Source organism: Bacillus rossius, chromosome 1 (genome assembly GCF_032445375.1).
Source record: "Bacillus rossius redtenbacheri isolate Brsri chromosome 1, Brsri_v3, whole genome shotgun sequence".
In the NCBI taxonomy this organism is placed as follows: domain Eukaryota; kingdom Metazoa; phylum Arthropoda; class Insecta; order Phasmatodea; family Bacillidae; genus Bacillus; species Bacillus rossius.
Window position 1 is genome coordinate 164,825,360 of NC_086330.1, and position 14,466 is coordinate 164,839,825.

A 14,466-nucleotide genomic window follows, 5' to 3' on the forward strand; every position below is an offset into this window, starting at 1 on the left:
TTGCGGACAGTAATCCAGAACGTGTCTAAACCGAATCCCAGTAAGGTTTGAATAAACGGTGCCCTGCACGAGACTAAAAACTAGTACCAACGCATTCTAACAGACGTTTGGCAACCATCGATACTATTGTTACTGTAAAAATACTACAGAGAGCAGCACCACAACACAAAAATAGAATGGTCTTCCTAATTTTCGCAAGTAGCCTACTATTTAAGTTGCTATTATTTCTTGCTATTAATATTAAAGTGTAAAAAATGTATTCCAGGCTATTTTCGCTATCATAAAGTTTTATTTTGCACACCAATACTCTTGGTACGTCCCTCGATGTTTACGAAAGTGACTATATACGAATTAATGGCGCCAGACACGTGTCCACCATTTGGACGAAATCATCGCCAAAGTGAGCTCTGCGCATGCACGAGTAGTATATAATAGCCGGTCCGAGCACTGAGTTCTGTGTGAAGAACGAGTGTCCATCGGCCAAATTGGATTGTGACGTTACGGCGGAAATCTTGGAATGACATTGACGTTGACCTTGAATATTTTTAAAACAATATTACTCAAAATTTATCAACATTTACCAAACATTCGCCAAAATCCAACAAAATACCCTTTTATTCGGAAAATAAAAATCACCAAAAAATTTCAGAAAATCTTAAATATAAAAATGTCCCTATTTCGAGAGAATTATTCCCGTTTAGAGAGAAAATTTCACGTTTTTAGTTCTCAAAATTGTCAGTGGCTTGAAAATCGGCATATACCAACTGCTCTTAAGCCGCTGAGGTCATGACCTAATCACGGCTGCCATAATGAATTATGATATAACCGTTAGAATTATCGTTACGGCTGCCATCTTGAAAATCCACATTTTTTTATGATAGAAAATATAGAAAAGTTTTAAAATTCATTAAAAAAATTAATATTAAACATTTAAATAAAAATATTCCACCATATTGGATTATGAAATCACTGCCGCAAACTTAAAAAAATTTAATTTTATGCTAGGAAAACCGGAAAATTGTTTTCATTAATTAAAATATTAATTAACTTTTTAAGAAAAAAAACTTATGCCATATTGGTTTACGATGTTACGGTCGCCATATAGAAAATGCCTATTTTTTAAAGCTAGGATATCAGGAATAAATTTAAAGTAATAAAAAATTAAACTCTTAATATAAAGCATTACTTCATTTGGGATTATGGCATCATGGACACAAAATAAGGAAAAATTTTAATATTCATAAAAAATTGTATAAGTTTTTAATTAAAACAAGCACACAGTGGAGTCTCAAGTTCGAACCCGGCGAGAGCAAAAAAATTTCGATGGATCCTTCCTAAACGGAAGCCACCAACAGACTGACCTCCCACGACCAAAACCATAGATATATTGTCAAATAGCATGACGTCACGCCCGCCATCTTGTTTTCGTCTGCTAGAGTTTGCTACTGTTATGTTATTTTAATTTTTATCCACTGAGTGCAGTAATTATTTATTCCCCCGAGCCCGCCATCTTGAAATTCGGTCGCCATCTTGGAAATCTGTATTTATTTAGCTAAAAATTTGGGGAAACAAAAAAAATTATTTTTAAAAATCTGCAATCAAAATACTGATTGATTAATCAGTTCCTGTCCTTAATTCGATTCTTGATAGATAAAAAAAATAAAATTACATTAAAAATGTATTCAATAAAACCAGCTTAGCTTCCTAGTCCATCAGCCACCAGTAAGCCACTGATGATATATTGGCCACCATCTTGGAAATTTGTATTTATTAAACTAGAAATTCGGGGAAAAAACTAAAATTCATTAAATAATTCACTTGTTAAAATAATGATTGATTTGATCGATTATAGCCTTTGGTTAAATCCATGATCAATAAAAAAATTTATTTAATATTACCAAAAAAATGACAGGTTCAAATAACATAGGATTGTTACAAATGAAAATTTATTACATAATTTCTACTCTACTACAGGAATACTTGTGAAAGTAGGCATTCTAATAATCATTTAGTTCTGTATTGGCTTAAACTGACTGATTTTAAGCTCGAAATGGTTTAATGAAGACTAGAGAACAGCCAGAACTTTTTCCTATATAGTTTATTTCTTCCCGACAGAGTTTCTCGATACTGTGTTAACAGACTGCTTCACATCGTCACTTTCTTAAAGGCGCACTTTATCACTTGTCCTCGAACGGAAATGGTTTGCCATATACACAGAATAGCTACAAGTTTTTTTTCAAGTTCCGTGCGTTGCTACTTCAATTGTAAGTTGATTGATTATATTCTGCTTGATATAATCAAGAAAAGTACTAAAGTTTTCTGAATCACTAAATTTGTTTAAATAATAGTAGTATTTCAACGGTCCACGAAATGCACATTTAACAAAATAGAATCAGTTATTATTTACCTGCAATGCACCAAGCACAGTCTTAGAATTAGACTCATTTCCAGGTGTCATCGCAATTGGTTGTTGAACATCTGTTTTTATGTTTGTACGCATACGAGTCTAGAACCTAAAGCGAGGAGTCGAAATGTCTGCAGGTAGTTCCACAGCATGTGAACGGACTTCACCTATACAGTTTTTCGCATGTCATCTCAAACTGTCAATACGCGTAACTTCATACGAGAAGGATTCTTCATACATTTGCTTCTCTCGTGTCGTCGTGCATCATGGGAATATGCGAACGACATAAGTGCATACCACCATTTTCAGGGTATCAGTTACTTCAATGTCAACCAACATCGGGGAAATCTTCCTCTGTGACGTGGATAAAACTCACACGCCAAGCAACTTCAATCCATTTTATTTTCTAGTGTACATTATCATTATATTTTGTCTAGTAAAAACCCTAAAAAATGACTTGTACATTTACATGTATTAAAAGTATCATTTGCTGATTAGGCTATTAGTAACGGTAAAATTTTACTGTTTTAATATTTTCTTCTATATTCTTTGTCCGTACCTATATAACGAATTCATATTCTCACTAGATTTGTTTGGCGAAAGGAGGTACTTAACTCAGCCTATGAGGAAACACGTTCAATTACTACGCCATTTATTTGCTATGCGATGTAAAAAAAACATATAATGAAATCTTAACAGTACTAGTTATAACGTATTTAAGTTCATCCTTAAGAGACATAAGGCCGGCATTCCAAGATACAAAAATAAGATATAGGTGTTGAATATGCTAAACTTGCACTTTAACCTAGTGCACGATAGGACACGGCCAATCACTTATTTTTGGGGAAAGGATTTTTATGTCCTATCCGTTGCTGATCTGTTTGCCAAAATCCGCGCAAGTGGCATATATATTAGCCGGTCCGAGTCAGGGCTTCTGTCGCTCCGCCATCTTGGATTGTAACGTCACGGCGGAAATCTTGGAGGAGCTTACCTTGGCTTTGACCTTGAACTTGACATTGAGAATTGGCCAAAAATGACTAAAAATGGTCAAAATTTCCAGTGTTTTAGAAAAAAATACGCCAAAAAATCTAAAAATAATAATTTTCCTATTTCGAGGGAAATATTCGCGGTAAATCACCATCCCTATCTAATAATAAGAATGGTGGGAAATAAGCATTCTTATAATGTCCGAGACTGGAATGCATGCCTGTGCGGGGAAGTGCGGCACGCGGGAGCGAGTCAAGGCAGAGCTCGCCGCTCCGCGCTGAGCTACCCGCGCCGCCGAGGGAAGTGGTCGCTGAACCGCCGACACCCGGGCGGGAGCCGAGGTACGAACGCGGTAAACGCAGATAAGAGAGTGCGTGGGTTGCTGTTTGCGCTGAGACGAACCAGGGGTTGCCGAAGGTCTGCCGCGTCTTCGAACCCAGGCCACGAGGTGAGAAGCCAGCACTCGAGTTGCGGTAGGAGCGCGATAATCCGGTTTCATCTCTTGTTCCATCTTAAATTACATGCCGGGTGTGTGATTTCAGCGGTTCCCGATTTTTTTTCCGGCCAGGGAACCCAATGATGGAATTTTCTTTTGGCGGAACATCAACTCTTTCAAAGAAAGTTATTAGACAATAAGTGTGCCTGCTATACATGACATGCGTCCTGACACATGGAACCCCTGTGATCCTGTCACGGAATCCCAGGGTTCCACGGAACACCTTTAGGGAACCGCTGGTCTATTTCATAGAATGGGTTTAGTCAAGTCTCGAAGTCAGTAAAACATATACAGAAGCAGGTTACGAGTATTGATTTTAAGAATATTGTTAACACCTATGTGGGGAGAACGGAGTTCGTAAGGAATACCCAATGAAGTTTTCCAATTAACTTTTATTACAGTTTTATTAATTATTAATATTTACCTTATTAATAAATAATTGTACTTAAAAATGTCCGATCACCAATCACTGGCACTTAATATGTTAATTCGCAAGTCACTCAATGTCTGTGTAGTAGTATATAATAGTTCCTCCGGCGCCTGGGTTCTGGGTGAGGATCCGAGGAGCCGACCACCATTTTAGATTGTGACGTCACGGCGGCCATCTAAGATGACCTTGAACTTTGAACATGACCTTTGGCTTGACCTTGTCGGCCATCTTGGATTTGCCTTTTTGTTTTCAGCCATTTTGAATTATGACATCACTGTTACAATTTCCGTTACGGCCGCCAACTTGAAAATCTTTATTTATTATAAAATTTTAATAAAAAAATTTTAAATTAAAAAATGTATATATTTAAAAAATTATTATTAAAAAAACGTACATACATCATAGAGTCCTCGGATCGCACCCGGCGTGAGCAAAAATATAAAAAAAGACCGATATGCGAGCAACATTTTAAACAGGTCATGTTCAATGTAACGTCAATATACCAGTGGTCTCCGAACCATGAAGCCAATCATCTCGAGAGTACAGACTTAATGATCAACAATAAAAAAAGAAAGCACAATCGGAACCACAATCAACGAAAAGGAAGCACAATCGGAGGCCTACTGGACGTGCCTGAACGTCAAATACGTGCCTGGCCACGGACTGAATGTGCCTAACCATCGACTGGGTGTGTCTAGCTGATAACGGGTCATGACGGCCACAAACTGAATGCACATGGTCGTCGATTGCGTGTCTAGCTACTGAATAGACATGGCTGGTTAATCTACTGTTATACATAACTGACTCGAAAACATATTTCAAAGCATGAAAAGGACTCGCTTCGCCTTCTAAGAAGACTGTAGATAAAGAGAAACGCTAGCAATTTACTTGTTTGTATTTGTAGAATTTATGTAATAAATTTCATGTTTGTAAAATAACTTGTGGTGTTTTATTTCTCGAACCTGCTACTTTTGTGATATTTTAAAATAAATTACATTTTTGCCATGAACAAGGATCGAACCTAGAACATGAATCGATCGGTTAAATCAGTAAAATAATGAGTAATTGTTTAGATGAATTTTGGAATTTTCCCCGAATTTCTAGCTAAGAAATTACGGATTTTCAATATGGCGGACATATAAGCTTACTGGAGGCTGGTATATGAGGAACTTGAGCCACTTTTAGGATTTTCAACATGATTAATTGATATTGTTATTTTTACATAAAATTAATTTTTTGCGACACCCAGGTATCAAACCATGAACAGGAATCGATCTAATCAATTATTAAATTAACAAGTGATTAATTTAATGAATGTTGGGATGTGACCCGAATTTCTAGGTCAATAATTGCACAATTCCAAGATGGCGCCCAAATTTTCAAGATGGTGGGCGACTCAGTAATAATAAATTAATACTGCACTCTAGTAGACAAAAATCAAACTAACATGATGGTAGTGCACTCTAGCAGACAAAAACATGATGGCGGCCTCCAGCAGTCGAAAACTAGATGGCGAACATGATATATTAGCTGGCGATGTGTATATATATATATATATATATCCTGGAATTAGTGGTGGGAGGTCAAGGTCAAAGGTCAAGGTAAGCTCATCCAAGATAGCCGCCGTGACGTCAGAATCCAACATGGCGGTCGGCTCCTCGGCTCCTCACCCAGAACCCAGTCGTTGAACGAAGTATACTACTTCTGTCAAATTCCACAGTTCACACTCCTCACTGGAGCTAGGCTCAACAGTAGTTCACCCCTTATCTCGCGCCTGTCAGCACACAGTCTCACGCCACTCAGTCGCACAATTTTAATCCCGTCACTCCGCGTCGCGCCACTCTCTAGGGAGTCTCTCACCCTATTAACCGATGTCGCATTTCCCTTCACTCTTGGAATTTGCCCGGAACTCGATCGGAACTTTCGCGGAACCTGTCACGGGACTGTCACGGCAAAGCCGCGGCACCCATCGCGGGGACTGGTGTCGCTGTTTAAGTAACTGGGGCGTCCTTCTCAAACCGATGAGAGCGGCTGTTATGTGTCACGTTATCCCAAGCCGACCCGACGCCCGAAACGTCCAGAAAGGCGGCGCTCGTTCACGTCACTCCGCGCGGCGGCCCGCAGAATTCCCAAGGCCGCTCGGCGATAGATAACATCGAGGGAAGTGGAAGGGGAAGGGGGTAGTGACGACCCTTGTAATCCGGCCAGGCGTGCGTGGCATGCGTCACGTCAGTGGACGGCACGTGACCCGGTGCGTGACTCCAGTGGTCGTGCAGGCCGCCAGCCAGCTCGGAACCTGGCGCGTGTAGCTGTCCTGTATGCGTTAGTAACAATATCTATACTAATATTATAAATGCGAATGTGAGTTTGTTTCTTTGTTTGTATGTTACGCTTTCAACCGGAAACTTTTCAACCGATCATCATGAAATTTGATGCGCATATTGTCAAGGGTACAGTTAAGGACATATACAACTTTTTTATAAAAAAAAAAAACAATATTTTGTTCCGAAGGGCAATAAAATTGATCTTGGTATGTATGATCGTCCGACTGTGAGTTTGAGAAATTTAAATGAAATTTAATGCAATCTGGCATTGCAATAAGTAAATTAAACCATTCGCCAGTCTAATACTGTAATACCGGCGGTCAATTCACTATTTTATTTTATTTTTTTGTCACCGCCAAGTAAAACTTAAACTTTTTTTTATTTGTTGAGGTTTAGTGTCAGTTTATTTTCTTCGGTGATTGTTTGGAAGTTGACTCTGAAGGTTATATTTTACTTTCAAGAGAATTTTGTAATTTATTAGAAAATTATGTGTATCTTATTACTCAAGTTTTCCCGGACTTTCAACAAAATTTGAATAGTGATCAGTGGTTGTGCGCAAGAGCAATATTGGCGCCAAAAAGTGATTTCGTTAATAAAATCAACACTTATATTTAAAATGAGGTGCAAAGGGAAATGAAATAGTATTTGTCAATAGATGCAATCATGGATACAGAACAAAGCACTTAATTTCCTGCGGAGTTTTTTAATTCACTTGAACTTTCGGGTGTACCCTCACATAAACTTCAAATGAAACGAAATGTACAAGTTATGCTTATGTGAAATCTAGATTATTCTCTACTATGTAATGAAAAGAGGCTTCGGATCACACAATTGGGGCAGAATATACTTGGTGCCACTATTTTAACAGGTGTCGGTAAAGGGGAAAGTGTTATCATACCTCGAATTCCAATTATCCCCACTGATCTACCGTTCCAATTCCAATGAGTTAAGTTTCCCGTCAGGCCTAGTTTTGCTGTTACCATCAACAAAGCGTAAGGGCAAACATTGCAGGTAGCAGGGGTGCATTTGGAAAATCCATGCTTTTCCCATGGCCAACTATATGTAGCCTGTTCGCGTGTGACCAATGCCTATTTTCACCGGACAAAAAAAATATATAACATAGTATACAAGAGTGTCCTAGAATAATACTCTGATTTAAGCTCTTTTTTAGAAAAATTAATTTATTATACGTTAAAACTTTGAACTTATTAAAATGTTAGTATTTAAAATTAGTTATTTTGTAATAGTGAAACAAACATATTTCAATAAAGCATGTTTTCAGTTTTTTAAGCTAAATTGTATGTTAGAATTTTTAAATACTGATGATCCCAGTCACAACATAAAAAACAATTACCATATTATTGTTATGAACGTCAGCAAAGCTGCGGCGCGCAGGTGCAGCTTTAGCTGGCTTACAGGTGGCCACTGCATCATGAGACATGCTGCGCGCACCTGAGTCGCCGTTTCCCACCCCCCTCCTTCACAACCGCTCCCCGCGCGGCGCTGTTAGTTTGACATCCGAAACATGACAGCTGCGGAGTTACGCGAGCCGCCGACACGTGTTTAGAGAGATTTCTGCCGCTGGGTCGGCGCGAAATGACGCGACTGGCCCCAGCCGCGCTCGGGAGTTCTGGAAGGTGACTGGGCCTATATATATATGTGTGCCCGGGACGCCGACCTAGGGTTAGTCTGAGTGAATTCAGAGAGAGTTCAGGCGGGAGCTTTCCCGCGGCGGAGTTTCCGGGGCGATAGCGCCACGGGTGCGGCAGAGTGGCGAAGTCCTTGGACGAAGGTTCCAGGGCGAAGAGTTCAGTTCCGGACGATAGAGTCGCGGGCGCGGCGGAGTCCCGAGCGAAGTTGCGAGCGAGGCGTCGAGTGGGATCTCGGCGAAGGGAAGTGACGGCGGCGGCGGAGTGCGGCGACGGAGTCCCGCGGCGGAGACCCACGAGGGGTGCTGCGGCGAGAGTTGCGCCAGAGGTGCGGCCCAGCGAGGTGTGTGGATTGTAAGAAACGAGTGACTGAGGAAGCAACAATATTTTTAAGTGCAATTGATTATTTGCTATTTTAGAAGATTAATTGTAAGTGACATAAATAGTGGCCATAAATAAAACTGTGTAGTGTAATAAATTCTTTAATTGGGCTATCCTTTACGAACCCGCGGTAAATCGTAACATTATTTCATTTTATTTGCAATGATTTTGATACTTATTTTAAGGACATTAACGCGAGCGAAGCCGCGCGTAAAAGCTAGTACATATATTATATTTTCTCATAAGATCCGAGTCAGTTTATTCTAATTCCCTAGTAATCCCGAGAGGTCCATAGGAAGAGAGGTTTTTTATAAAACAAATATTCTCTTTATTTGCTTTCTGATTGGGCCATAAGTATTTTTGATATGCCCAGGAGGGCAAGAAAAAAGACATCATTTAATTCAAATGATCAAATTACATGCAGGTCCGGCTGGAAGTTAAAGAAGTGGAAGCATCGGTGTTTGGACAATAGACACCAACTTATTTGTGTATACTAGACAGGAGTTCATCCTGGTTTGTAGTCCAGCCATTATGGGACATTCGACAGAGTATGAGAAAGAGTGTGAAGTCTATATATGGATTATTTCAGTCCCTACGCATTGCAGTAACAAATGTGTAAACCATGTCAGTGTCACAGAATAATTCATATTCAATAAAACTTCAACATATCCAGCTTTAAAAATGTTGGTACATTTGCAGGGTGTGAGGGTGATAGGTGTACATAAAGACTACAGGGAACACCTTTAAAAATTTTCAAGGTAGAAGTAACCAAACTTCATTACTAGCAATAAGATGACCTGTAATTTACAACAATTTTCAGTTTTGCACAAACATGCCAAATGATAGGTCTGTCTCAGACAAAATTGTGGTAATCCAAGTATAAGACTTTTGAAGATGATGTGTGAACGTAATTTTTTATTTTCTCTTCAGTGTCCTTTTCTCGGTGTCTTATTAAAACTAATTGAATCTCCCCTGTCATTTAAATGGTTTATTTTAAGTATATTTGTAGAGACATACTTAGTTTAACTAATATTTGTAATCATGCCGGAAATACAAAAACAAACAAAATTAGCATTTTAAAAAGCAATATATCAAATGAGAAAATGTTTATTGAATTCAAATCTTTAACTTTTTTTCTGTTCCAAGACATTAATTTATATTCACGTTGAACACAATTCAACTTGTAGACATTTTGAGTGTCTAAAATTATATATATAGGTATATATATAAAGAGAGATCGGGGGGGAGAGAGAGAGCTTATGTTTAGATAAATTTGCTGCCAAAGTTGTATTTTGAACGTTTTTTTCCAGTATTAATAAAGAAAACTGATTTTTAAAAAAATAGGTATAATCCAATGCTAATGACTAATTCGTGAAATGATTGAAATTATTTCTTTCATAATAATTAAACATTACTTACCACATATCATTTTAAATTAACATAGTTTTAAGAATTATAAACGGCTAAGTAAATTTAAATAAATTTTTTTGAATAAAATTCAATTATTTCACGAAGTAGCCTGTAGTATTGCTTCAATAATTTAAAAAAAAATATCAGTTATTTATTCCATGTCATTTTCCTTATAGGAACTGAACAGAAACCTTTAAAATATAAATTTTACAGCAAATTACGCAAAAAAAGACTATGTATAAATATATAATTTTTCTGAAAGGTAATGTATTTAAAACGTCTACCGGTTTAAAAACCGTGTTCAACTTAATGATAAAATAATGACTTGGAACAGGACATAATCCCTTAAGCACATTAAAATTTATTACCAAGTTTTTGTTTTTTTATGAACTAAAGGTATACAGCAATTTGATGTAACTTACTTTGTTCCTCTTCTTTTATTTTTGTCTTCTGACATTTCTCGTCACCAATGTCATCATCCTTGCCATTTCCTTTCTCTTGTCTCGCTTTTTTCTGTATCTTCTTCATCTTGGCACGTTGATTTTGAAACCATACCTGGACAACAATAACGTAAAAACAAAGGTAATCATTTAAAGATTAAAAATTAAATATATAACGGAAAATCAAAAATAGTTTTTACAATAAAAGTTTTTGTTACCTAATTTATAAAAAAAAATATCATTTATTTGTAATTCGTAATTCTGTAGTGTTTTTTTGAATGAAATAGTGTTTATTTTGAACTTTTTTTGTTCTTGAATATTACTTAGTAATAGACTAAACCAAACACTATAAAATTTCCCTACTTTTTTTATACTAACAATAATCAACTGCGAGGTGAACACTAAATAGTAATGCTAAGAGCCACTGGTGCGTTTTTGGATAGGCACATCCAGCAACATTCGTAGATAAAAACTTGACATAAATAATTAAATATTGATTTTTGTATTACATGAAACAGCTTGGTATTTAGTAGTAATGTGTAGTCTCCCATAACATTCAGGACCTTTGTTTCAGAGACCACCAGAATTACTCTGGAAGGAAGGGAATCAGGAAGGATAGGAGATTAGGTAGGGGGTTGGGCTGGATTCTGTATCTTCTTAGTCAGGGATTTCGTAAGTTTTACTTAAATACTAATCCAAGCTTGCTCGTTCCATTAATCTCTACATGTATTCCCTTACTACCGATATGCATTTCATACATTCTGTCGCGGGGTGCTCCTTCTCTTACGTGCTTCGAACCGAAGACCTCCGGCGTTCGCGACCTGATTGCAGCGCATCCTCACTGTCATGGTATGCAGCTCGCTCTACCCATTAATCTCTAACCAAGAACTACCTAAGTCCGTCTTAAATAAGAAAATGAATAAACGACACGGAACTAATTGTGTACACGTTTTTTTTCTTCAGACTAACAAGTCACCAAGAAATAAAGGGAATATTGCGGGTATCTATGCATAAGACACTGTCATGGTGAATACACTTGCGTGATAAAAATAATAACTGAAAACGAATTTTTCTTTTGTATTTGACAGTGAATCTCCATATGATAGTATGTCGGCGTAACATGAAATTTTGTTCACTCTAAGCAACAGTTAAGCAAACACACGGTATTCTGAGCGGGTTAAATATATTGAATGAAGAAGTACTGATCTATACAAACCCCATGAGTAAAATTATCAGAATTTCCTTGCCATGTTTTTAATTCAAAATTCTATAATAATGTAATAATGAACTAAATGAAACAACATTTTAACACGAAATTTTATCATTTGCGATCGAATGATGTGCGTAACGTTTGTAATTAAGAAGGTTATGATAACAAGAGGTATCACGTGGTATTGGTTTCAGTGGTAAATTAACAAGCAATTATCTCAAAATTTAGCAACATTTCCAATGCAATTTTTGGAGTCAAGTACTTATCGAAAAAATTATTATTTGAACTCTATTAGATTACAGTAAGGTATTCCGTGACAGGGATTTCTTTCTTGCAGTTGGTAGCCACCGGAAAGAGAAGCCATCGCCTTATTTGGCCAGGCTGTTCGCACAGAACGGCTGTGGTTCGTGTGCTGACAGTACATATGGGTCAGAAAGAAATTTAACAAATCATGAAACTCAGACGAATCTGTAGTGTTATAACACAAAGATAGTGGCGAAATCTTTTCGCAGAAATATGCATGCCTCTAGTAAACAATTCTCTAATGTTAATATGATTTCTTCATTGTTACATAAATAAATGTGTGTAAGCAACGAACGCGGTTAAATTCATTAATGCTGCTCCATAAATTAATTGTTTTACTTAGGAGTTTTCTTTGTAAATATTTACACTTTGAGAAATCTTCTGAAACGCACATTTTTAAAATATTTTTAACGCAATAGCGGTGAAGTACCTAATTTTAATTTGACATATGTATTTATTGTGCAAGTCTCAAATTAACAGCGATACAGAAAAATCTTATGGAACAATTCAAATTATTATAACCCTTAAAAAATTTGGATGCCCAAGTAGGCCTCGTATCAAAGAAAAATTTCCAAAGCAATACTCTTTTTATTGCTAAAATAGCTAATTCCTTCCATACTTTACATTTTTTGTAGTTTTTTTGAAGTATATACATATATATAGAGCATATCTCTCTATCTCTCTACACATGCCCCTCTATAAATCTCATTATGTTTCTCTATATTTATAAAAAATCTCTATCTCTCTCTATATCTCTATATCTCTATCCATTTCTCTCCAATTTAACTATATCTCCCTATACCTCTATATGAATGTTTCTATCTATATCTCAATCTTCCTCCCTATTGTATTTCTCTACATCTCTCTATACATCTATATACATCCCTCGCTCTATCTATCTCTATATATATCTATATATCCCTCTCTCTATCCCTCTATACCTCTCTATATTGCTCTCTCTATGTCTTTATCTTCCTATCTATATATTTATATTTACAAAAAAGAAGACGAAAGCACAAACATTCTTTTATATATGTTTACTTATTTTTATTTTTGTCTACCTTTTTACATGCCACAGGTGAGACATAAGTACTTATATAAAAACACGCGCGTACTCGAATGCAACGTTGTGTAAAAATTTCAAAGTAATCGGTGAAGAAGAAATGTCGGAAATTTAATATTTTGAACGAATAAACATTTACATTTTTATGTATATAGATAAAATCGTTGATTTAATTTTAAGTTTATAGGCATACACAAAATGTAGTTTGAATGATTTTTTTTTTGTAAAACAGATGGTGTTACAGCGAGCCGAGAGTGAGTTGAATGTTTCGAACGGGAAAGGCTTCCTCTGACGAAGAGAGGACCGCGGACGTAACTGATCGCTGCTATTTTTTTTTGTTATTTAGTAATTTGTTTATTTGTTCGCCGGTCCGCGCCGCGTCGCCTCGCCGCTCGTCCGCTCCCGACGTTGACATCCTGTCCATCCAGGTCGGACGAGTCCGCCCGGCGCGGCGAAATACAAACACGACAAAACTGTTTGATGGTCAATAGAGCCGGAACTCGCGTCGGTGCATCGTCACGGGGTGGAGAGATGATGGGGGGGGGGGGGTGTCTGTGTATACCCAATCGATCATCAACTACCGTCCCTCCACCTCCTCCGCCATTCGACTCCTCGTTCTCCCTCCGCTGACGCGACGCGATGCGTTGCAGCCAGAGTCGCGTGTTCGTGTAAAAGTGTGCGAGGGGTCGCAGGGGTTTGTTGGACGAACGAGCTTGTTGGTCGAAACTGCAGCGCCCGTAAGGGGGGAGGGGAAAATAACGGTCGGCGCGCTGTCGGTCATGCCGCGGGCAAAAACCGAACAAGTAAAATAGGATGCCCAGCAAAAGAACATTTAAACTCGGTAACGAGCAAATTCATGTTTATCAGGCTGCAAATACACCTGCAATACAAAAATCGGACAAAACATTTAACGTAGAGTTGTTTAAAATATTGCCGATCAAAATAAATATTCGAAAATTGTGTTTTCAACTACATATCTTGACGCTAATAGAAAGAAAGTTTCCGCACCCACCTCTATAATTCGCTGCCGGAGCAACTACGTCGACTATCGAATCATTCGGTTTGAAGAGCGAAAGGTTAAACTATACAACGTAACAGCTCCAAATAAAAGCGAAAAAGACTTGAAAAAAAATATTAAACCCTAGGTTTGGACCTGGTTTTCGACGGTAAGCTCATTAAAATACTGCCCATATTGTTAAAATCCATTAAAAAGTTGATACTAAAAAGTTTCCCTCTGGTTTTGAGAACTTTGGTTCACGCCATCCGCCACAGATGGCAGCACCGTGGTTACACTTTTCCGTTCCATGCGACTTTTGTTCCACTTAAGAAATTACTCATACCAAATGCCGTATACCGAGAGCTAAGATGT

General features: G+C 37.6%; 1 protein-coding gene across 1 annotated transcript in view; it reads right to left on the bottom strand.

Annotated features, from left to right (window-relative positions):
* The window catches only part of LOC134538821 (LIM homeobox transcription factor 1-alpha-like), a 189,568-nt gene that overhangs the window by 20,571 nt on the left and 154,531 nt on the right, over positions 1–14,466 (bottom strand). The window contains exon 7 of the mRNA XM_063380378.1: positions 10,504–10,636. Within this exon, the coding sequence (XP_063236448.1) occupies positions 10,504–10,636 (133 nt within the window). The remainder of the gene's footprint in view (positions 1–10,503; positions 10,637–14,466) is intronic.